At 42.6% G+C, this 26,093-nt stretch overlaps 1 non-coding gene and 1 gene segment (V, D, J or C); both read left to right on the forward strand.

Moving 5' to 3' along the window:
• Positions 1-2,059: 2,059 nt before the first annotated feature.
• Positions 2,060-26,093, forward strand: part of LOC144484824 (Ig heavy chain C region, membrane-bound form-like) — a 46,689-nt gene continuing 22,655 nt past the window's right edge. Inside the window, 1 exon segment of the C gene segment in view lies at positions 2,060-2,094. Coding sequence covers positions 2,060-2,094 — 35 coding nt within the window.
• trnak-cuu (transfer RNA lysine (anticodon CUU)) lies at positions 21,839-21,911 on the forward strand. Its single transcript has one exon. It is a non-coding gene; the product is annotated as a tRNA-Lys (tRNA).

A 26,093-nucleotide genomic window follows, 5' to 3' on the forward strand; every position in this document is an offset into this window, starting at 1 on the left:
TGTAACAAACAGATCATTCTTAAATCTCTTGCCTTGAAAGATATTTCATTTTCCTTAAAAGATGATTGTAGTCAATCTCGAATAACGACCTTGGGATGTGTATTACCCAGGGACTCGATTGCTTTTGTCAATCATGTTTCCAATCATTGTTGTATATTTCAGAGACATTCAAATCAGAATGAGGACATTTGTGCTAAATAAATGTATTGATATTAAATGTTTAATAACGTCAAATGCTGGATAAAACTGTCTGAAGTTATTCGATGGAAGATGAGAATGATGCATTAATGATTGAGCAGAAATGATTGCTCTCTTAGACATTTGCCAGACGAACACTTTTTAATTTTGAAGTATAACGTAAGTTGAGATATCAGTTTGACAGTAACGGATGTGTTCTTGTACTAAGTAACATGGGCTCTCAATCTAACCATTAGAACCTGCAGCAACACAGTGCAGTTGAACATTGTAGTCAGGCCAATTTCGGGCGCTATGCTTTAACTTGTTTCTGTAGTGCAGTGGTTCTGGCTGATCCTCACACGTGAACCTCCCCACTTCCAAACCGGGCAGAAACATTCATGAAGCTTCATCATGAAGGGTGAGTGAAATCTGCATGATTTCAGTTTGTTGCTGAACATCATCCGAATCTCGATATTCCAGCCATTTTATCTTTGCTCTGACCTCGGCCTCAAATGTTTTCTGTAAAATAAGATATGCTGATCTTTTTTTTGACTCACTGACAGGAAAGAAACGTTTCTATTTGACATTGTTCACGTATTAGCAACTCGTTCAGTCTACAACAGAATTTAATGGCTTTATAGGTGCAGTCTAACATAGGTAATCAGCGTCTGAAACATGTCTAACAGTATTTGGGCTCAAAACGACAGACACAATTGATACTGTAACTGAACTAGAGGAACATGGCGCACATTTCCCAGCAGAATCTATTTTTTTCAATAGTTCTTCATTGCATAGAAATAGGGAAAACCATTCACACAGATGAGGAAATCGACACTCACTGCAGATCTATTGGACTTTCTTACAGATGGCCGGAATTTATGCGCTCGAATGTTTCGTATCCATAACAGAAAAGGCTCAAGTATAACTAACAGATAATTCTTCAATCTCTTCCACTTTAAGACTAATTGACTTTGTTTAAAAGCTGACTATGGTCAATCTCAAAGAAGCATCACGTGATCTGTATTACTCGGTGACTGTACTCCTTTTGTTGGGCAGTTGTGTTTGCAGTTGAGTGACATTAAATTTCAGAGATATTCAGTTCACAATGAGGACATGTGTGTTAAATCATGTATTGATACAGTCCCCGGGCTACGAACGCCAGACTTACGAACGCCCGTCCTTACGTACCGACCTCCGTAAAGCCTATTATTTTAAAACATCGAGTTACAGACAATGGTTCGTACTCACGAACGGGCGGACAACATTGCGCGACGCTCAAAACACTGCGCCATTTCAGCGGTTCGTCGGCCCGAGGGAGAACAACGGCATGCCGTCGTCGCCATTTTAAGAAGAATCGCGCAAACACTGTTGTGTGCGTTGTGTTTTGACTTAAATTTTCCGTGTGTTTACCCTCGTGATCATGGCTCCAAAGCGTAAATCTGATGCAAGTGATAGTGATGCATCGAAGAAAAGGAAAACGATCACGATTGAAACGAAAGTGGAAATAATAAAGCGATCGGAGAGAGGTGAAACACCAACAAATATTGGAAAAGCGTTAGGCTACAGTCGGTCAACGATCGGGACAATTATAAAGGGCAAGGGGAGAGTAATGGAGAATGTAAAAGTCTCTGTCCTGATGAAAGCGACAATTATCACTCAGCAACGCAGTGGTTTAATTATCGAAATGGAAAGGCTATTGGTAAATTGGTTAGAGGATCAAAATCAGCCGAATATTCCTATTAGCCTTGGCTTAGTGCAAGTAAAGGCGTGAAGCCTTTTCAGTGATTTAAAAGCTGCATATGCAATGAAGATGCTTGTGATGAAGAATTTGTTACAAGTAGGGGTTGGTTCAAGCGTTTCAGGGGGAGGGTAAACTTACACAATGTTAAAGCGCAAGGTGAAGCAACGAGTGCCGATGTAAGTGCTGCGAGAGAGTTTCCCGAAATGTTGGAAAAAATATTGAGGAGGGAGGTTATGTGCCTGAGGAAGAAGGCCAGGACCTAGCAACCCAGAACCCAAGAAGTTTTTGACGAATGAGTTAGCTGAAGCCTTTCGTCTCATTGAAGCAGGGATGGCAAAGTTAGAGGAGCAAGATCCTAATGCGGAGAGGTTCACCAAAGTTTACCGGATAGTTACCGACGGCCTCAGCTGCTACAAGGCCATTTATAATAAGAAAAAGAAAAGCTCTGTTCAAGCCTCCCTTGATTTTTACTTGAAGAAATTAGTTTAATGTTTTTTATACCCACACACACACACATATATATATGAATATAAAAATAATCCAAGTTTTGTGTCATTTCCATTTATTATTACTGTATTATTATATTTAAGATGTTTTAGGTAAAATATATACTATATACTAAGACAATCATTTGACTAATTGACGCTAGATCTGAACCGTAAGTAACTGTTCCGAATTACATACAAATTCGACTTACAGACAGACTTAAAAACGGAACTCGTCCGTAACCCGGGGACTGCCTGTATTAAATATTGAATAACGAAACAAATACTGAGAACAATTGGTTGAGATTTTGCGAAGGAAGATGACAATGATGCGTTAATGAATGAGGCGATATCATTTCTCCCTTAGGTATTTGCCGGACGAACGCTTTTAAATTTTGAAGTTCAAGATAAATTGAACTTTATGTAAGTAACGGATGTGTACTTGGATTAAGTAACATGGGCTCTCAATCTCACCATTCGAACCTGCAGCAACACAGTGGAGTTGAACACTGTAGGCAAATTGGGAACTCAAGTTTATGACTTGGTTCTGTAGTGTAGTAGTTATCACGTTTGCCTACCATGTGTAAAGTGCGCTGTTCGAAACTGGGCAGATACGTTTATTAAACTTTCTCATGTAGAGTGGGGAAATCTGTATGATTTCACTTGGTTGCAGAACATGAAACGAATCTCGATGTTATAGCGATACTATCTTTGCTCTGACCTCGACCTCAAATGCTTTCTGTAAAACAAGAAATGCAGAATGTTTTTGACGCACTGACAAGAAAGAAACGTTTCTATTACGACAATGTGCATAAATTAGCATCTCCTTTAGTACACAACAGAATTGAATAGGTTGAAATATGGAGACTAACATAGTTAATCACCAGCTGAAACTTGCCTAATAGTTTCTGTGCGCAGAAAGACAGACACAGGTGACACTGTAACTGAACTAGAAGAAATGGCACCCATTTCCCAGAAACATATTTTTAGAGATGATTGTTGTCAATCTCAAATAGGCCCCATGTCATGTGGATTACCCAGTGTCTCAATTGCTTTTGTTGGTCAGTCATGTTTGCAATTCAATGTTCTATACTTCATCGATATTCAATGCAGAATGAGGACATCTGTGTTAAATAAATGTATTGACACTAAATGTTGAATAATGAACAAATACTGGACATAACTGGTTGAAATTATTAGACCAAAGATGAGAATGAAGCATTAATGACTGAGCAGAAATCATTGCTCCCTTAGACATTTGCCGGACGAAATCTTTTAATTATGTATTACAAGGTAAGTTGAGATATCAGGTTGAAAGTCACGGAACTGTTCTTGTCTTTCGTGACATGGGCTCTCAAGCTAACCATTAGAACTGGCAGCAACGCAGTGTAGTTGAACATTGCAGTCAGGTCAATTGGCAGCGCAACACTATCACGTGTTTCTTCAGTTTTTTGGTTGTCACATACACTAAACACACGATAAGTCTACGGTTTGAAACCGGGCAGAAACTTTCATCAAGCTTTCTCATGTAGGTGAGGGTAATCTGTATGATTTCAGCTTTTTGCCGAACATTATCCGAATCTCGATGACATTGTATCTTTGCTCTGACCTCGGCCTCAAAAGCTTTCTGTAAAATAAGGAATACAGATTTGTTTTTGATGCACTTACAGGAAGGAATAGTTTCCATTTTGCCAACGTGCATACATTAGCATCTCGTTCCAGTGTACAACAGAATTTAATGGATTGAAAGGTGCAGACTGACATCGTTAATCAGCATCTGAAACATTCCTAATAGTATTGTGTGCGCAAAAAGATAGACACAAGTGACACTGTAATTGAACGAGAGGAAATGGCGCACGTTTTCCAGAATAATCTTTTTAAAAATCGTTCCTCATAACAAATTAATAGGAAAAACCACTCAGGCAGATGAGGAAATCGAGAATCAGTGCGGACCTGCTGGTCTTCCTATAGATGAACGAGATTTAGGCGCCAGAATGTTTCACACATAGAATAAAGAGGGATCAAGTATAACTAACAGATCACATGGAACATAGAACGCAGAACATAGAACAGTACAGCACAGAACAGGCCCTTCGGCCCACGATGTTGTGCCGAGCTTTATCTGAAACCAAGATCAAGCTATCCCACTCCCTATCATCCTGGTGTGCTCCATGTGCCTATCCAATAACCGCTGAAATGTTCCTAAAGTGTCTGACTCCACTATCACTGCAGGCAGTCCATTCCACACCCCAACCACTCTCTGCGTAAAGAACCTACCTCTGATATCCTTCCTATATCTCCCACCACGAACCCTATAGTTATGCCCCCTTGTAATAGCTCCATCCACCCGAGGAAATAGTCTTTGAACGTTCACTCTATCTCTCCCCTTCATCATTTTATAAAGCTCTATTAAGTCTCCCCTCAGCCTCCTCCGCTCCAGAGAGAACAGCCCTTAAATCATTCTTAAATCGCTTCCCTTGAAAGATATTTGATTTCGTTTAAAAGATGATTGTGGTCAATCTCAAATAAGCACCTTGTAATGTCTATTACCCGGTGACTCGATATTTTTTGTTGCTCAGTCATGTTTGCAATTCAATTTTGGATATTTCAGAGATATTCAATTCAGAATGAGGATATCTGTGTTAAATAAATGTATTGCTATTAAATGTTGAATAACGAACAAATACTGGATATAACTGTTTGAAATTATTCGACCTAAGATGAGAAAAATGCATTAATGATTGAAGAGAAATCATTTCTCTCTTACACATTTGTCAAACGAACTCTTTCTAATTATGAAGTACAAGATAAGTTTAGGTATGCGGCTGAAAGTGACGGATGTGTTCCTGTCTTTCGTGACAAGGGCTCTCAAATCTAACCATTGAAACTGGCAGCAAGACAGAGGCGATGAACATTGTAGTTAGGCCAATTGGGGACTCAATGCTGTCAATTGTTTCTGTTGTATGGTGGTTATCACGTTCACGTAACAGGCGAAACGCCGCTGTGTTCAAAACCAGGCAGAAATATTAATTACATTTTCTCATGTAGGTTGAGAGAAATCTGTTTGATTCCAGCTTGTGGCTGATCATTATCCGAATCTCAACGTTGCAGCCATTTCATCTTTGCTCTGTCCTCGGCCTCAAATGCTTTCTGCAAAATCAGAAACGTTGGCGGCTTTTTTACCCGCTGACAGGAAGGAAGAGTTTCTATTCTGACAACGTGCACACATTGGCATCTCGTTCAGTCTACAATAGAATTTAATGGGGTTATAAGTACAGACTAACTTAGCTAATCACCATCTGAAACATCTCTAATAGTAGTGCGTGCTCATGAAGGCAGAGACAAGTGATACGCTAACTGAAGTAGAGGAAATGGTACACATTTACCAAAATAATATTTTTAAAAATAGTTCTTCATATCAGATCAATAGGGAAAACCACTGAGACATCCGAGGAAAGCGAGACTCAGTGCTAATCTACTGGACTTTGGTTTTGGTTTGATTTGGTTTGATTTGTTATTGTTACATGTCCTAACATACAGTGAAAAGTATTCTTTCTTGCGTGCTATGCAGACAAAACATAACATTCATAGAAAAGGAAACGAGTGTAGAATGTAGCGTTAGAGTCATAGCTAGTGTGTGGAGAAAGATCAACTTAATGCAAGGTAAGTCCATTCAAAAGTCTCACAGCAGCAGGGAAGAAGCTGTTCTTGAGTCAGTTGGTACGTGACCTCTGATTTTTGTATATTTTTTCCGATGGAAGAATGTCCGGGGTGCGTGGGGTCCTAAATTATGCTGGTTGCTTTGCCGAGGCAGCGGGAAGTTTAGAGAGAATCAATGAACGGGAGGCTGGTTTGCTTGATTGATTGGGCTACATTCACAACCTTTTGTAGTTCCTTGTGGTCTTGGGCAGAGTAGGAACCATAGAAAACTGTGATGCAACGTAAGAATGCTTTCTATGGTGCATCTGTAAAAGCTGGTCAGAGTCGTAGCTGACATGTCAAATTTCCTTAGTCTTCTGAGAAAGTGGAGGTGTCCGTGGGTTTTCTCAACTGTAGAGTCGGCATGGGGGGACCAGGACAGGTTGTTGGTGATCTGGACAGCTATAAACTTGAAGCTCTCCACACTTTCTACTTCGTCCCCGTTGATGTAGACAGGTGCATGTTCTCCTTTACGTTTCCTGAAGTCGATGACAATCTCCTTCGTTTTGTTGACATTGAGGGAGAAATTATTGTTGCCACACCAGTGCACCAGACTCTCTATCTCATTCCTGAACTCTGTCTCGTCATTGTTTGAAATTGTTTGAAAATGGTGTCGTCAGCAAACTCGAAAATCGAATTGGAGGGGAATTTAGCCTCACAATCATAGGTGTGTAAGGAGTATAGTCGGGGGCTGAGAACAAAGCCTTGTACGGCATCGGTGTTGATGATGATCGTGGAGGAGGTGTTGTTGCCTATCCTTACTGATTGTGGTCTTTGAGATAGGACGTTCAGGATCCAGTCGCACTGGGAGGTGCCGAGGCCCAGGCCACGGTGTTTGGAGATGATTTTGGTGAGAATAATATTGTTGGAGGCTGAGCTGTAATCAATAAATACGAGTCTGACATAGGTGTCCTTGTTATCTAGGTGTTCCAGGGTTGAGTGCAGGGATAGGGAAATGGCATCTGATGTGGACCTGTTGTGGCGGTAGGCAAACTTTAGGGGGTCCAGGTAGTCCGGCAGGCTGGAATTGATTCGTGCCATGACTAACTTTTTGAACCACTTCATAATGATGGATGTCAGAGCCACCGACCGATAGTCAATAAGGCACGCTGCTTGGTTTTCCGTCGGTACTGAGATGATGGTCGTCTTCTTGAAGCAAATGGGAACTTCAGATTGTTGTAATTAGCACTGAATCTCGAATTCCTGCTCTGTCTGAGTCGTTTTTCCTATTTCTTTGTTATGAAGAACGATTTTTAAAAAGATTCTTCTGGGAAATAGAACATAAAACAGTACAGCACAAAACAGGCCCTTCGGCCCACGATGTTGTGCCGAGCTTTATCTGAAACCAAGATCAAGCCATCCCACTCCCTATCATCCTGGTGTGCTCCCTGTGCCTATCCAATAACCGCTTAAATGTTCCTAAGGTGTCTGACTCCACTATCACTGCAGGCAATCCATTCCACACCCCAACCACTCTCTGCGTAAAGAACCTACCTCTGATATCCTTCCTATATCTCCCACCACGAACCCTATAGTTATGCCCCCTTGTAATAGCTCCGTCCACCCGAGGAAATAGTCTTTGAACGTTCACTCTATCTATCCCCTTCATCATTTTATAAACCTCTATTAAGTCTCCCCTCAGCCTCCTCCGCTCCAGAGAGAACAGCCCTAGCTCCCTCAACCTTTCCTCATAAGACCTACCCTCCAAACCAGGCAGCATCCTGGTAAATCTCCTCTGCACTCTTTCCAGCGCTTTCACATCCTTCTTATAGTGAGGTGACCAGAACTGTACACAATATTCCAAATGTGGTCTCACCAAGGTCCTGTACAGTTGCAGCATAACCCCACGGCTCTTAAACTCCAACCCCCTGTTAATAAAAGCTAACACACTATAGGCCTTCTTCACAGATCTATCCACTTGAGTGGCAACCTTTAGAGATCTGTGGATATGGACCCCAAGATCTCTCTGTTCCTCCACAGTCTTCAGAACCCTACCTTTGACCCTGTAATCGACATTTAAATTAGTCCTACCAAAATGAATCACCTCACATTTATCAGGGTTAAACTCCATTTGCCATTTTTCAGCCCAGCTTTGCAACCTATCTTTGGATCATCTGAAATGTACGTCATTTCCTCTAGTTCACTTACAGTATCACTTGTGTCTGTCTTTCTGTGCACACACTACTATTACAGATGCTTCAGATGTTGATTAACTATGTTAGTCTCCACCTATAACCACATTAGATTCTGCTGTGGTTATAGGTGGAGAGGTGCTAATACGTGCACGTTGTCAAAAAATAAACGCTTCCTTCCTGTCGGAGGGTCAAAAAGAAACCAGCATTTCTGATTTTGCAGAAAGCACTTGAGGCCGAGCACAGAGCAAAGATAAAATGGCTGCAACATTGAGATTCAGGTAATGTTTCGCAACGAACTGAAATCATAAAGATTTTCCTCACCCTACATGAGAAAGTTTAATGAATGTTTCTACCCGTTTATGAACCGCAAACCTTTCGCGTGTAAGGCGAACCTAACAACCACTAAACTATAGAAACAAGTGGCAGCGCTGCATTCCCAATTCGCCTGACTACAATGTTCAACTCCACTGTGTTGCTGCAGGTTCCAATGATTAGATTGAAAGCCCATGTCACGAAAGACAAGAACATATCCGTGAATTTCAAGTGATAGCATTGGAGCCCCAATGGGCCTGACGACAATGTTTAACTCCATTGTGTTCCTGCAGGTTCCAATGGTTAGGTTGAGAGCCCACGTCACTTTGTACAAGAGCACGTCCGTCACTTTCAACCTCCATTCCCCCTTCCAAAGTGCATAACCTCGCACTTGGCCCCATTGTATTTCATCTGCCACTCCATTGCCCACTCTCCTCACCTGTCAAAGTTCTTCTGCAGCCCCCCTGCTTCCTCAATACTACCTGCCTCTCTTCATACCTTTGGATCATCTGCAAACTTAGCAACAGCTCCGTCTTCCAAATCGTTAATATATATTGTGAAAATTTATGGTCCCAGCACTGACCCTGAGGCACGCCACTAGTCACCGGCTGCCATCTTGAAAACGACCCCATTATCCCCACTCTGTGCCTTCTGCCAGTCAACCAATTTTGCTTTAAAACGTGTTCAGAGCGCCACCAACTTGCTTGGATACAACCTTCAACTCCACTATGTTGCTGCAGGTTCTCATGTTCAGATTGAGACCCCATATCACTTAATACAAGAACACATCCGTTACTATCAACCCGATATCTCAACTTATCTTGCGCTTCAAAATTAAAAGACAATCGTCCGACAAATGCTTAAGCGAGCAATGACTTCTGCTCAATCATTAATGCATCATTCTCATCTTCCGTCGAATAATTTCAACTAGTTATATCCAGCATTTGTCGTTATTCAACATTTAATGTCAATAAGGATATTTAACACATATCCTCATTATGAATTGAATATCTCTGAAATATACAACATTGTATTGCAAACATGACTGAGCAACAAAAGAAATAGTGTCACTTGGGAATGCACATGCTTACTTGAAATTGAACACAATCATATTTTAAACAATTCAAATATTCTTCAAGGAGAGTGATTTAAGAATGATCTGTTAGTTATACGTGATCCCGCTTTATTCTGTGTGGGAAACCTTCTGCCGCCCAAATCTCGTTCATGTACAGGAAGTCCAGCAGGTCTGCACTGATTCCCAATTTCCTCATCTGTTTGAGTAGTTGTTCCTATTTATTTATGGAGTCATAGAGTCATAGAGGTTTATACCAAGGAAACAAGCCCTTCGGGCCAACTTGTCCATGCCGCCCATTTTTTGCAACACTTAAGCCAGTCCGAATTGCTCGCGTTTGGCCCATATCTCGCTATACCCATCTTACCAATGTAAATGTCGAAATGCTTTTAAAAGAAAATATTGTACCCGCCTCTACTACTACCACTGGCAGCTTGTTCCAGACACTCACCACTCTTTGTGTGAAAAAATGCCCCTCTGGGCCCTTCTGTATCTCCCCCCTCTCAGCTTAAACCTATGCCCTCTAGTTTTAGAATACTCAAACTTTTGGAAAAGATATTGACTAGCTAGCTGATCTATGCCCCTCATGATCTTTTATACCTCACTAAGATCACCCCTGAGACTCCTACGCCCCAGAGAAAAAGTCCCAGTTTATCCGGTTTCTCCTTATAACTCAAACCATCAAGTCCCACTAGCATCCTGGTGAAGCTTTTCTGCACTCTTTCTAGTTTAATAATGTCACTTCCCAAGTAGGGTGACGGCAACTGAACGCAATATTCCAAGTGTGGCCTTACCAATGTCTTGTACAACTTCAACAAGACGTCCCAACCTCTACATTCAATGTTCTGACCAATGAAACCAAGCTTGCCCAATGCCTCCTTCACCACTCTGTCCACCTATGACTCCACTTTCAAGGAGCTATGAACCTGTACCCCGAGATCTCATTGTTCTATAACTCTCCCCAACGCCCTACCATGAACTGAGTAATTCTTGCCTGGTTCGATCGACCAAAATGCATCACCTCGCATTTATCTAAATTAAACTCCATCTGCCATTCGTCAGCCTTCTGGCCGAATTGATCAAGATCCCGTGCAATTCTTGATAACCTTCTTCACTGTCCAGTATGCCACCAATCATGGTGTCATCTTCAAACTTACTAACCATGCATCCTATATTCTCATCCAAATCATCAATATAAATGACAAATAACAGTGGACCCCACACCGATTCCTGAGACACACCGCTGGTCACAGGCCTCCAGTTTGGAAAACAATCCTCTACAACCACCCTCTGTCTTTTGCCATCGAGCCAATTTTGTATCTCACCCTGGCTCCCGTGTGATTTAACCTTATGCAACAACTTATCATGTGGTACCTTGCCAAAGGCCTTCCTAAAGCCCATGTAGACAACATCAACAGCATTGCCCTCATTTATATTCTTTGTTACCCGTTCAAAACACTGAATTAAATTTATGTGACATTATTTTCTACTCACAAAGCCATCTTGACTGCCCCTAATCAGTCCTTGTGTCTCTAAATGCCTGTAGATCCTGTCTCTCAAAATAACTTCGAACACGTTACCTACAACAGATGTGACGCTCAGCGCCCTGTTTTTCCCAGGCTTTTCCCTGCAGCCCTTCTTAAACAAAGGCACAACATTTCCCACCCTCCAAGCTTCAGGCACCTCATCTGTGACTATCGATGATTCAAACATCTCTGCTAGGGGGCTCGCAATTTCCTCCTCAGCCTGCCATAATGTCCTGGGATGCACTTCATCAGATCCGGGGATTTATCTACCTTGATGCGGTTTAAGACTTCCAGCACCTTCTGCTCTGTTATATGTACACTCCTCAAAAAATCACGATTTATTTCCTCAAATTCCTTAACGTCCATGCTTTTTTCAACTGTGAATACTGTTGAGAAATATTCATTTCGGACCTCAATCATCTCTTGTGGATCCGCACATCGATGACCTTGTTGAGCTTTAAGAGGTCCTACTCTCTCCCGAGTTACTCTTTTGCCCTTTATGCATTTGCAAAACAATCCCTTTTTTGCTCTCCTGATTTCTCTCTGAATTCTACTCCTATACCCACTTCAAGGGATCCACTTGGATCCCAGCTGCCTATGCATCTCATGTGCCTCCTCCTCCTTCTTCTTCTTGACCAGGGCCTCAGTATCCCGCGTCATTCAGGGTTCCCTACTTCTACCATCCTGCCATTCGCTCTGAGAGGAATGTGCTTACCCTGAAATTTTGAAAGCCTCCACTTACCAGACGTCCATTTGCCTTCCTAAAGACTCCACCAATTAAATGTTGAAAGTTGCTGCCTGATACCATCAAAATTGGCCTTGCCCCAATTTAAACTTTTAACTTTTAGGCCAGACTAATCATTCTCCATAACTATGTTAAAACTAATGGATTTATTGTCACTGGTCCCAAAGTGATCCCTCACGAACACTTCTGTCACCTGCCCTCCCTTAATTCCCAAGACGAGTTCAAGTTTTAACCCCCTCTCTAGCCGGGCCATCCACACCCTGAATGAGAATTTCCCCCTGAATTCACTCAACAAATTTATCTCCATCCAAGCCTCTAATACTATCATTAAGAACAATTTTTAAAAGATCTTCTGGGAAATGTGCGCCATTTCCTCTAGTTCAGTTCCCGTATCAATTGTGTCTGGCTTGATGAGCACGGAATACTCTTAGACATGTCTCAGATGGTGATTAAATATGTTCGTCTGCATCTATAAAGCCATTACATTCTGTTGTGGACTGAACGAATTGCGAACATGTTAACAAACGATAAAATCATTTCTTTCCTGCCATTACGTCGTAAAATGCAGCTTTTCTGATTTTCCTAAAACCATTTAAGTTGGTGTAACAACGAGATTCACAATGAACTTAAATCATACAGACTTCGCACACCGTTAATGAGAAAGGTCAACTATGCTTTTGTCCGTTGTCAGTCCGGGGAACATTCGCATGTGAGGCAACCGTGATAACCACTACACGACAGAAACAAGTGACAGCAGGCATGCAGCAAATTGGCCTGTCTGCAATGTACAACTGCGCTGTGTTGCTGCACGTTCCAATGGTCAAACTGAGAGACCATGACACTTCAATCAAGAAAACCGTTACTTTCAACCTGATTTCTCAACTTATCTTGAACTTCAAAATTTATAAGCGTTCGTCTGGCAAATGTCTAAGGGAGCAATGATTTCTGAATCACAGAAATCCTACAGTGCAGAAGAAGGCCATTTGGTCCATCGTGTTTGCACCGACGACAATCCCACCCAGACCCTATTCTCGTAATGCAATACATTAACCCAACTAATCCCCCTGACTCTAAGGTCAAGTTAGCATGACCAATCAACCTAACCCGCACATCTTTGGACTGTGGGAGGAAACCGGAGCACCCGGAGGAAGCCCACGTAGACAGGGGGAGAATTTGCAAACTCCACATAGACAGTCACCCAAGGCCGGATTTGAACCCGGGTCGCTGGCGCCGTGAGGCTGCAATGCTGTGCCACCGTGCCGCCCTCAAGGATTAATGCATCATTCTCATCTTCCTCCGAATAATCTCAAACAATTATACTCAGTGTTTATTTCGCTATTCAATATTTAATATCAATACATTATTTAGCACATAGGTACTCATTATGGAATTGAATAGCTCTGAAATTGAATATCACTGAATTGCAAACATAACTGACGAACAAAAGGAATTGAGTGACCGGGTAATACAGAACCCATGGTGCTTATTTGAGATGGACCCTAGTCAGCTTTTAAACAAAGTCAACTATTTTTAAATGGAAGAGATTTAAGTATTATCTGTTAGTTATACTTGAGCCTTTTTGCTTTTGGGTGTGAAACATTCAACCACTTAAATTCTGGCCATCTACAGGAAAGACCAGGAGATCCACATTCAGTCTCGATTTCTTCATCTGTCTGAGTGGTTTTTCCTATTCCTTTATTATGAAGAACAATTTGTTAAGAATGCTTCTGGGAAATGTGCGCCATTTCCTCTAGTTCAGTAACAGTATCACTTATGTCTGTATTTTTGAGCACACAGCACTTTTTGACATATTTAGATGGTGATTAACGGTGTTAGTCTGCACCGAAAAACTCATTAAATTATTTTTTAGACTGAACGAAATGCTAACATGTGCGCGTTGTCAAAATAGAAACGTGTCTTTCCTGTCAGTCCGTCAAAATATTTTACAGAAAGCATTTTAGGCCCAGGTCAAGTAAAGATAATATGAATCCAGATTCGGATAATATTCAGCAACAAACTGAAATAATACAGACTTCCCTGACCCTACATGAAAAAATCTTAATGTATGCGTCTGCCCGGTTTTGGACCGGGCTCCTTTTCAAGCACGAAACTACAGAAACAAATGGCAGTATATCGCCCCCAATCGGCCTCACTACAATCCTCAACTCCACTGTGTGGCTGCAGGCTCTCATGGTTAGGTTGAGAGCCCATGCCGCTTAATACAATAACACATTCGTTACTTTCAACCTGATATCTCAACTTATCTTGTACTTCAAAATCGAAAAGCGTTTGTCCGGCAAATGTCTAAGGGAACTAAGTGAGTTTAAACTCAATTGTTTTAGTTCAGATTTCAGTCGATGTTGAGTGATATCTTGCCTCTTTAGAGATTGGTTCATTCTTGACAGAGCCAGCAGGAGACACCCAATCAGCTCACAGCTCATTTTTCCTCTATTTCATCCAATCAGCTCAGAGTTTCTTCGTTCTCCAATTCATGACGTCAGAGAGAGGAGCAGGAACTATTTGAATCTGTTCTCAGAACAATGAGCTGGACAGAAGAACATCAGAGAATAGGGAATAGGAGCTGGGGTGGACCATTTTCTCTTTCAGACGGGCCTGTTCCGCCATTCAGTAAAATGAATGTTGATCTCCCTCGCAGTAAGAAGTCTCACCACACCATGTTGAAGCCCGACAGCTTTATTTGCTAGCACGAACTTTCAGAGCGCTGATTCTTCATCAGGTGAGTCGAGAGTTGGGTTCACAAACAGGGCATAGAAAGACACAGACTCAATTGTAATATAATCTTTGGAATGCGAGTCTGAACAGGTAATCAAGTCTTTACAGACACAGACAATGCGAGTGGAGAGAAAGATGTTATGATAAAGAGGCATGAATTGTCTCAAGCCAGGACAGTTCGTAGGATTTTGCAAGCCCAGGCCAAATACTGGGGGTTACACGTAGCTTGACATGAACCCAAGATCCCGGTTGAGGCCATCCTCATGTGTGCGGAAATTAGCTATCATTTTCTGCTCGGAGATTCTGCGTTGTCGTGTGTCTTGAAGGCCGCCTTGGAGAGCGCTTACCCGAAGATCGGAGGCTGAATGCCCTTGAATGCTGACGTGTTCCGCGACAGGAAGGGAACATTCCTGTTTGGTGATTGTCGAGCGGTGTCTGTTCATCCGTTGTCCTAGTGTTGGCATGGTCTCGCTGATGTTCCATGCCTCGAGTCATCCTTTCCGGCAGCGTATGTGGTGTTTTTTTAACCTAGTGTTTTAACCTGGTGTTGTTAAAACTCTTACTGCGTATGTGGTAGACAGCGTTGTCCGATTCACATGAGTATGTACCGTCTAGCTGGTGGATAATGTTCTCAGGTGAGATGATGGCATCCGTGTCGTTGATCCAACACGTCTTGCAGTGGTAGCCGTGGCAGGGTTGTGTGGTGTCGTGGTCGCTGTTCTCCTGAAGGCTGGGTAGTTGCTGCGAGAATTGGGGTGTTTGAGGTTGTTCTGTTGTTTGAAGGCATGTTATGGCGGTGTGTGGATGGCCTTGGCGAGGTGTTAGTCTTCATCGATGACATGTTGAAGGTTCCAAAGAAGATGTCGTAGTTTCTCCACTCTGGGAAAATATTGGATGACGAAGGGTACTCTGTTGGCCGTGCCCCATGTTTGCCTTCTGAGGTTTTCACTGTGGCGCATCGGAACTGTCGATCAATGGATGAGTCGAGCATCCTATCCTGTTATGACGAGGACATCAGTCAAAAACGACACCGCATGCACTCCTGTATTCAACCTGAGCTGTTGGACTTCAGCTGCAAGGACAAAAACTGAAATTAATTTTGGCAGTGGTGGGATTGGAACCCATGGCTTCCGAAAAACGGGAGCCTAAATCCAGTGTCTTAAAGCGCCCGGCCACGCAATCCCACAGAAAGACATTGTAATCATCTCGTTTTCTTGTATTGATACTGAAATATCTTAGAATCCGTGGAGTTGGGATGGGACATGAGGAAATCTTTACCGAATCAGATGATCATGAACTGTTCAATAAACAAAAAACATCTCCAGTCAGAAACACAATGAGCTGCAGTGAAGGACCGGCACCATTTAAACTGTCCTGAACTCGTCTGCATCCCAGAAAGGACAACATGGCTTCCTGTTGAATTTGCTCAGGGTCTTCACGTCAGAAAGGACAGGACACAAGGCGAGACTGAGATGTCTGTTTTCTACCGGGAAATAACTGATACTTGTTTTCACAGATTGGGGGAGAGCAATAAATCTCCTTTTCCTGACCTGCAATCAAAACAGCAGTGAAAGTGTCAAGCTCTAACCACCCGACCAGCAGATTACAGCGTGTTTTACGATTTGCTTTGTCCACGATCCTTTTGTTGTTTAATTTTCACGCCAGACCTCACTCACCACAAATTTCTGCAGAATGGCCACTTCTGGTTCAACACCAGTGATGTGTTCAGCCAATGACGGCAAACATTCCATTACAGTTATCTCGTTCGCCTCCCACGGCCGGAAACAAGGCAGAAATATTTCCAAATCCTTTTCATTGCAAAGTGCGGGAAAGGTTCTATTCTTCGTATTTTTGCTAAATATTAAGTCGTCTGATGAGCTTTCCTTGCACTTTCTGATTGTAAAGCCAGGAGTCACTCCTTAAAAAAGAACAGAAGTAAGGTTCGTGATAGAGAACAAGACAGGATGGATAAGCTGACACAAGGAATGATGGATCAGGCAACATTGAGCTGGTGAAGGTGGAGACCGGGTGGTCAGCTGGTTCATAGTCATTGTTCTCACGACCACGGGTTCGAGGGCAGGTGATAAATGTGGAACAAAACAGAGTATTTTTTTCTGTAATGAGAAACCTGTCTAATAAGTGACGGACCAGAAGGAAGGCAATGCATAAACTAACGGTCGTCAACTGATTGGAAAAGTCACTGTCAGCTTCCCTGCTCGTCTCGTGGTTTGGATTCGACACTTTCATCACTGTGGCCTGGATTCAATCCCCAGCCAGAGAGTAACTCGTTTGTATTGCTGTGTGAACTGGCACCATGGAAACTAATTCCTCATTGAATGAAACAAGATCTAGCAGAGTCTGTGGGGAGAGAAACAGAGCTAATCTTCCAGCTGGATGATCTTTCATCAGAGCAGGAAAAGTCAGAAATGTAACAGATGGAAAACAGTTGCTTGGCTATGATTGAAAATATTGTGATAGACTTGAGGGGCTATATGTTATTTCCAAAATCCCCACTATATTCTAACCCGGTGCTAATACAACTCGGGGTAATCGTGAGCATGTGGTTTGCAATGGCAGTTAGGCCTAATGTTCTTAGACGCAGGATTTAGACTCCAGTATGTGAGAAGGTGTGGGTTTAAATCCCACCACTGCCAAAAAAGGCAGCTCCTTTATCTATTCAGTGAGTGGCATTTTGTTTGGAAGAAAAACGAGAGGGATGAATGTTGCAGGGTGACCTCCAAGGGCCAAATGTTCCTTTTTGTTGTTGTAACTATTCAATAGTTTTATATGAGTGACACTAACACATTAACATCGGCCAAGCGGCGAAGGCAGAGGATTTGAAATTGTTTTCTCACGAAGTTTTGAACCTCAGCCATGCGCTGCTCAGCATTCAATCCTTTAGGTGGCTGCAGAATTAATTATTCATTCAATGGGATCAAAACCTTCCATATATTCCCGTCTGCTTTTCCTGCTTCACGTCCGCGTTCCTTCATTTCTGTTTATCAGCTAGAATTCACCAAACCTCCAGCCAGAAATGGAACAAAACTGAACTCAATTGGTGACATGCTTGATTCATGGATGTTTGCGTCTCCTCAGGCCTCTATCACTCTCGGTGTCTTTGTGCGTTCCTCTGTGTGCATCAATGTGATTCGGTTCCCCGAGAGGGTAAACACATTTTTAGCATCACCAACTGCATTCATTTATTCATATACTCAATGGCAATTGGTACAGAGAATAACAACATGTTTGAAAGTTGCGAGAAAAATTGACTGATTCGGCTTTTTTTTTCAGTGGATATCGCTTATTGACTCAGTGTCCGTATGTTACACAGCAGAAGATGATTGAAATTTTCACTGATCAACATTTAAACAGGCAGTGGATTCACTCGGTGTGATGGTGGGTTCCAGTTCTATGCCTGCAATCATAGCATCCATTTCTATCAATTACTGTAAGCCCGATATTTCTAATCAGTTGGAATATATCTCGTTTTATTTGAAACGAATATTCATAGATCGAATTGTATGACAACTTACTGAATAACTGTAAGACTGGCAAAGTTTAGACAATATTTCCCTGTTGCTGAAGGACACAAAGCATCTCTATTTCGGGAATATAAGTAGAAACAGGAATAGAGGGACTCTTTTTGTCTCGGGGTGCTCTCATACCTCCACCCGTTCAGTTGGTAGCAAACTTTCCTGAACAATATTTTTACAGATATAATACAGCTGTTTGAATTCAGGGCTTTCAGTGCCTGGATCCATTTCAATTCCTCGTCTCGATGTTGTGCTAATTGTTATAATTGCTCCACATTTGTTGCAAGTCCTGCTGAGAAAGTCCAGGACATTCTGTTTTTAATCTAACATGAATCATAGGAGGAGGAGCAGACCACTCTGTCCATCGAGATTTTTCCACTATTCAATACCATCATGGCTAGCCTTGGGCTACAACTTAGTTTTTCCACGTGCTCCTAGCTCCCTGAATTCCCCAAGAGACCAGAAACCTGTTTCCCAACCTTAAATGTGCTCGATGATGCGGCATACATAACTGTCAGGTACAGAGAATGCCAAAGATTCTCAGCCCTTTGAGTGAAGTAATGTTTCCTTATCATAGCCCTAAATGATCAGCTCCTTATCTGTGCCGCATTGGGTTAGATTCCCGACCAGCAGAAAAGAATCTCACAGCTTCCATCCTATCAAACCTAGTCAGAGTTGTGTCGGTTTAATGAGATCGCCTCTTTTTGCTCTAAACTCCAGAGAATTTCAGCACGATTTACTCAGCCTCTCATCAGAGGACAACTCCCTCACCCCAGGGAGCAACCTGGTGAACCTTCTCTTTACTGTTTCCAATGTAAGCATATCATTTTTTAAATGTGACTATCGTATTTGCACAGAGTATTCAACATGTGGTCTCAACAAACACCTGTGCAACAGCAGCAACACCTCGTTACTCTTGGACTCCAGTCTGCCAGCAATAAAGACAAAAATGTAATTTCTCTTCCAATTATCTGCTGCACCTACATGCTGACTTTATGGATTCCTTGCACAAGGGCATCTATTCTGTTCTCAATATCATCACTTACAAATGCTGCAAATTCCTTGCAGTACGTGTAACATTATTAGTGGATTAAGGAACAGGATTGGGTTTGAGGTCGGAGATTTTTGATGAATGTGGACATTTCTGAGGTGGAGAGCAGGAAGTTCAAAGATACAACTTGAAAATGACATGATTTGACATGTGTGCTTTGTGTGTATCTGACATGTATGTTGTACGTGTCGTGTGATTCTTCTTCAGAGTTTATCGTTAGTGTTACATCACTGAATTTTCCAGTTCCCATGCAAGTTCATCCAGCTGGAAGATTTAGCTGTTGCTCCCTTCACAGACGCTGTGAGGCGTGTTTTCATTAAATGAAGAATTGAACAATAAGTTATTCACTACGTGACTGGGAATTGAAACCGCGTCACGGCGCCGATCCTGATCACTAGACCCTCAGTGACGCTGATGTGAGAAATTTGCAATGAGTTGATCATCTCTGTACCCATTGCTTCATTTCCAATAACTTTCAATAAAAATAAGTCACAATGAGGAATGACGCGAAGTGCACATGACAGGATTTGAACCTTAGTTAGAAAATCCTAATCCATCCCCTGGGCCGGGACTACAGTCTCAATGTTTGCAATCAAGCTATTTATAGACAACCGTTCAGCCTGCGTTCCCGTTTGTATTCTCTATCGGAGAAACTCCAATCCTTCCAGTTTTGACAAAGGGTGATCTGAACTCGGAACGTCAACTCTCTTTCCTCACTGATGCTGCCAGATCTGCTGAGATTTTCCAGCATTTCCCTTTTTGTTTCCAATTCCAGCATCTGCAGTAATTTGCACACTCCTTCCACGCACGCTCCTTTGCTTCAACAACTGTTTACAGTGGTATGTGTCTCCTCTTTCTTCCTGCCAGAAACGACACAGCACAAACTCCTGACTTCAATCTGAACTGCTGGAATTCAGCTGCAGAGACCAAAACATAAACTCATTCTAGTAGCAGCTGGATTCGAACCCACAACTGCACAAAAACAGGAGGGGTTTAACCTGCTCCGCCACGCTACCATGTAATTATCCTGTTGTCTACTGATAACGTTACTGAAATTCATTAGCAGCGAAGGAGCTGAGAAAGGCCATCTGTTGGCTTGAGCCTGCTCCTGCACTAAATAAATTCATTCTCAACTGTGTAACAAACAGATATCACATCCAGTCAGAAACAGAATGAGCTGCAGTGAAGGTCCAGCAGCATTTAAACTGCCCTTAATCTTGTCTGGTTCCCAATATCCTGATTGGAGATGACGGCGTTGGACTGGGGTAAACACACTAAGAGTTTTAACAACACCTGGTTAAAGTCCAACAGGTTTATTTGGTAGCAAATGCCATTAGCTTTCCGAGCGCTGCTCCTTCGTCAGATGGAGTGGATATCCCAATATCCTGTCAGATATGACATGAAAACCTCCTGTTGAATTTGCTCAGTCTTCACTTCAGGACCAGAGGTAAGATTGTGTTTTATATGTTTCACCAGGCAATAACTGACATTTGTTTTTATGGTTTGGATGAGAACAACAAATCTTCATTTCCTGACCTGTAATCTAAACAGCAGTGAAAGTGTCAAACTCTAACCATCAGACCAGCCTGTTTTACAGTTTTTCCTTATCCACGCTGCTTTTGTTATTTTAATTTTCGTGCCATATGACATTCACCACAAGCAAGTCTCTACCGCAAAATGGCACCTTCTGTTTCCACCACAATGGTATATTCAGTCAATTGCAACAGACGTTCCACGCACAGTTGTTACTTTCGCTTCCAACGGTTCGAAACTCGACAGAAACTTTTCCAAATTTTTTCGTTGCAGAGTGAGGGAAAGGTTTAGTAATTCAGTGCGAACGCGGTGGTAAATTGGTGGGATTGGTTTACAAGGGTTTTGGTTTGAGAACCTGAGCATACAGTGCAGGGAATCCATCAACACAATACTCACACAGGAAAATCAAGACATTTTCAAAAGGTTACTACGCTTGCGGGCATTCACTTTATCCCTGGTCACCAGTTTAGAGGACGCCATGTTTGTTGGTTCAGACAGTTGGCTGTGTGTATATTGTTATTCATTCATGGGTTGTGGATGTGTACCCCACTCGCTATTTCTGTTATTCATTGTCTCTATATATCTTCTGTACATTCTCTCAGTCTCTCTGACTGTTTTTATTACGTTTACCTCTTTTGCTCTTTGCTCTCTCTATTCTCTCGCTCTCTGTGTGTAACCAAGGTTCAGTGGATTGATTTCTGCGTTTCTCCTGGGAAGAGAGATTCAGTGGGATGAGTCTCTTCGCTCTGGAGTTAGAGTAATCAGAGGTGATCTTGTTGAAATGTCTGAAATTGGGAATCAGTTTAACAGTGTACATGCTGAGAGGCTGTTTCCCCCACCTCTGGCTCGATTACTTCGAACAAAACAAAAGTCGAAAGATGTAAGAGGAGTTTGTAATGTTTGGGAGAGGTGAAGCCAAGAAGTGGAAGATGTGACTGATGTAATATTGATGATTGAGAGGAATGCATGGTAACCTTATGGATTCCATAGATCGATTCATTGTAAACTTTGAAATCAGAACAAGCGAAAACACCAGATGGAACAATTATATTTGTCTCCATGCATTTTTGGTTATAGAAAGGGCATTTGTTCTCGTGCCCGGCCAGTTCAGTCGGTAGAGCATGAGACTCTTAACCTCAGGGTCGTGGGTTCTAGCCCCACGTTGGGCGTCGGTGTTTTAAACTTTGCCCCATTTATGGGTGAATTCCAGCTCTCCTTTCCTCCAGAAATGTCACCGCTCAAACTCACTCTTTCACCATCTTACTTTGTTTCCCTCCTAGTTGTGGGTTTATGACTGAAAACTGCCTCCAGTTCACTGGAAGGCGGGAAGTTTAGCACTGAACTCAGCGAAAAATGTTGTTCTCATTCAGTACGATAGTTAAACCCAGATCTGGGAGATTGTGTCAGTGGGAACAATAATCATCTCCATTGTCACTCAATCACGCCAGCCTTCCATCCTATTACATTGTTCTTTCCTCCTCTCCCTCTCTATTTTCCTTGACTCTGTACTTGTTTATCAACCACTAAATCCCTCATCTCTTCCAGTTTGGGTAAAAGGTCAGCAACCTGAATCATTCACTTTCTTTCCCTCTCCAGGGAAGCTGCTGAAGCTGATGAGGACTTCCAACATTTTCTGTTTTGAGGTGGGATTTGCAGCAACTGCAGTTCCTTGTTTTGGATCACAGTGGATCACTTTTCTCTGACTGAATCTTACCTGTTTCAACAGTTAAAGGGCAGAGGTTTTAAATACTAAGTCGCCAGAATGTGTTACCCTGTTTTACATGAAATGGAACAAAATGACAATTAATCATTTCATAAATACTGCCAATGCAATATATATTTCGTTGTCAACGCCAGCATTTGTTGTCCATTCTTATTTCCCCTTGAACTGAGTATTTTACTCGTCCATTTCAGATGGAACTTAAAAGTTAATAACGTTGCTTTGTGTCTGGAGTCCCATAGAGGCGAGAAAGGGGAAGGATGGCAGATTTCTTTCTGCAAAAGGTCCAGATGAATTTTCCTGACCATCAGAAAGCAAAGCTTCATTAATGAGACTAGCTTTCACTTCCGTTTCAGTTCTAGACTGCGGTGGGATCCGGACCTGTGGCCTGGGCCACAGGATTCATACTCCACTGATTTTACCACTACGTCACCATCTTCCCGGAGGAGTGTCAGTGTATGTCCTTCACATGGAATCAAACTGCTTAATTTCACATTGAAAACAAACATTGAAAGCAGTGTACTGTGGAAATCTGTGTCAGGCACTCAGGAAACCGGGGAATTAATGATAAATCTATTGCTTTCATTCAAAGACAGAAAAATGTGGTGAATCCTCAGCGTGAGTGATGAAGGAGCTGCGCTCCGAGAGCTCGTGATTCCAAATAAATCTGTTACACTTATACCTGGTGAGAATTCTTACCGGGTACTGAAGGGCATTTCATTTATAATTCGCGAAAAGATGATTTTTATAAAATTAACAGCTTTCAGCAAATTGCACCACAATCACGTTGCACACGATGCAGCGAGTTACTCTCCTGGCCTCATTGTATCAGCCCCAGAGGGCGATTGCTCAAGAACACAAAAAGCTCAGCGATAAAGTGGTCGGTGGCTTCATTCACCAGGTATCAATCTAGAGCATGAGACCTTTCTCTTCAAATCACACACACACACACACACACAAGCACACACTTGCTCAATAATGCTCAGGTCACCTCAATTTCCGTGTTGGGTTGTCTAGGTGATACCCTGTACACTTTTGTAGTCTGATAAACGGGCCATCAGGGCTACACTCTGTAGACTGGAGAAAATTATTTTTGAGAGATGAATTGCATGCTGAATAAATGAATTAAGAGTTTCTATGGGTATATAAATTAGGAACCCCGTGGCTAAGGTAAATGTGAGGCCTCAACTGAATGAAATGAGTGAATTGATAACAAAAATCACAAATGATGGATATGCTAAATAATAATTTTGCATCAGTCATCAGCGTTGAAGATAATGCAATCATCCCGAGGTTATCAGATGGGCTGATTGCAAATAATGAATTAGGGATAGAGTATCAGAGAAACTCAATGGTCTAAAGGAGTACAAGTCACCAGGATCCGATGAACTGCACACTAAGGTTTTAATGGAAGTGCAGCAGAGGTAGTGGACCCATTGCTTGAAAATTTTCATATATCGCTAAATTGCCGGAGCTTACCAGAGGAATGGAAAACAGCAAATGTCACTCTTTTGTTCAAAGCGGGAAAATCGCCAGTTGGTTTAACATCTATCATCGGCAAGACATTGGAGTCACCAGTCAAAGAGTAAATAACTAATCATTTATGAAAAGTGAATATAATCGAACCTTGTCCACATAGATTAATGAAAGGTAAATCGTGTTTCACAAAATTGCTCAAATTCTGTGAGGATGAAACAGAGAGAATAGGTAGAGGGGAACTTCTAAGTGTACTGTCTTTAGATTTGCAAAATACATTTGCCAAGGTGCCACGTAAGAGGCTGGTGTATGAGGTAAAAGATAAATGATTTGGAGGGAGTGTATTGTTTCGATTAAAAACTGTCCGTCAAACAGAGAGGTCCTTTTCATAGTGGAAAACGGGTCCTTTTTCAAAGTGGAAAGATGCAACTGTGGAATAATGATGTGGAGATGCCGGCGTTGGACTGGGGTAAACACAGTAAGAAGTTTAACAACACCAGGTTAAAGTCCAACAGGTTTATTTGGTAGCAAAAGCCACACAAGCTTTCGAGGCTCTAAGCCCCTTCTTCAGGTGAGTGGGAATTCTGTTCACAAACAGAACTTATAAAGACACAGACTCAATTTACATGAATAATGGTTGGAATGCGAATACTTACAACTAATCCAGTCTTTAAGAAACAAAACAATGGGAGTGGAGAGAGCATCAAGACAGGCTAAAAAGATGTGTATTGTCTCCAGACAAGACAGCCAGTGAAACTCTGCAGGTCCACGCAACTGTGGGAGTTACAAATAGTGTGACATAAACCCAATATCCCGGTTGAGGCCGTCCTTGTGTGTGCGGAACTTGGCTATCAGTTTCTGCTCAGCGACTCTGCGCTGTCGTGTGTCGCGAAGGCCGCCTTGGAGAACGCTTACCCGAATATCAGAGGCCGAATGCCCGTGACCGCTGAAGTGCTCCCCAACAGGAAGAGAACAGTCTTGCCTGGTGATTGTCGAGCGGTGTTCATTCATCCGTTGTCGCAGCGTCTGCATAGTTTCCCCAATGTACCATGCCTCGGGACATCCTTTCTTGCAGCGTATCAGGTAGACAACGTTGGCCGAGTTGCAAGAGTATGTACCGTCTACCTGGTGGATGGTGTTCTCACGTGAGATGATGGCATCTGTGTCGATGATCCGGCACGTCTTGCAGAGGTTGCTGTGGCAGGGTTGTGTGGTGTCTTGGTCCCTGTTCTCCTGAAGGCTGGGTTGTTTGCTGCGGACAATGGTCTGTTTGAGGTTGTGCGGTTGTTTGAAGGCAAGAAGTGGGGGTGTGGGGATGGCCTTGGCGAGATGTTCGTCTTCATCAATGACATGTTGAAGGCTCCGGAGGAGATGCCGTAGCTTCTCCGCTCCGGGGAAGTACTGGACAACGAAGGGTACTCTGTCCACTGTGTCCCGTGTTTGTCTTCTGAGGAGGTCGGTGCGGTTTTTCGCTGTGGCGCGTTGGAACTGTTGATCAATGAGTCTAGCGCCATATCCTGTTCTTATGAGGGCATCTTTCAGCGTCTGGAGGTGTCTGTTGCGATCCTCCTCATCCGAGCAGATCCTGTGTATACGGAGGGCTTGTCCGTAGGGGATGGCTTCTTTAACGTGTTTAGGGTGGAAGCTGGAGAAGTGGAGCATCGTGAGGTTATCCGTGGGCTTGCGGTACAGTGAGGTGCTGAGGTGACCGTCCTTAATGGAGATGCGCGTGTCCAAGAATGCAACCGATTCCGGAGAGTAGTCTATGGTGAGCCTGATGGTGGGATGGAACTTGTTGATGTCATCATAGAGTTGTTTCAGTGATTGCTCACCATGAGTCCAAAGGAAGAAAATGTCATCGATGTATCTAGTGTATAGCATCGGTTGAAGGTCCCGTGCGGTGAAGAAGTCTTGTTCGAACCTGTGCATGAAGATGTTGGCATATTGAGGTGCAAATTTGGTCCCCATGGCTGTTCCGTGTGTCTGGATGAAGAACTGGTTGTTGAAGGTGAAGATATTGTGGTCCAGGATGAAGCGGATGAGATGTAAAATTGCATCTGGAAACTGGCAGTTGTTGGCGCTGAGCACTGAGGCCGTTGCAGCAATGCCATCGTCATGGGGGATGCTGGTGTAGAGTGCTGAGACATCCATTGTG

This window comes from Mustelus asterias, unplaced genomic scaffold (genome assembly GCF_964213995.1).
Source record: "Mustelus asterias unplaced genomic scaffold, sMusAst1.hap1.1 HAP1_SCAFFOLD_129, whole genome shotgun sequence".
Lineage (NCBI taxonomy): Eukaryota > Metazoa > Chordata > Chondrichthyes > Carcharhiniformes > Triakidae > Mustelus > Mustelus asterias.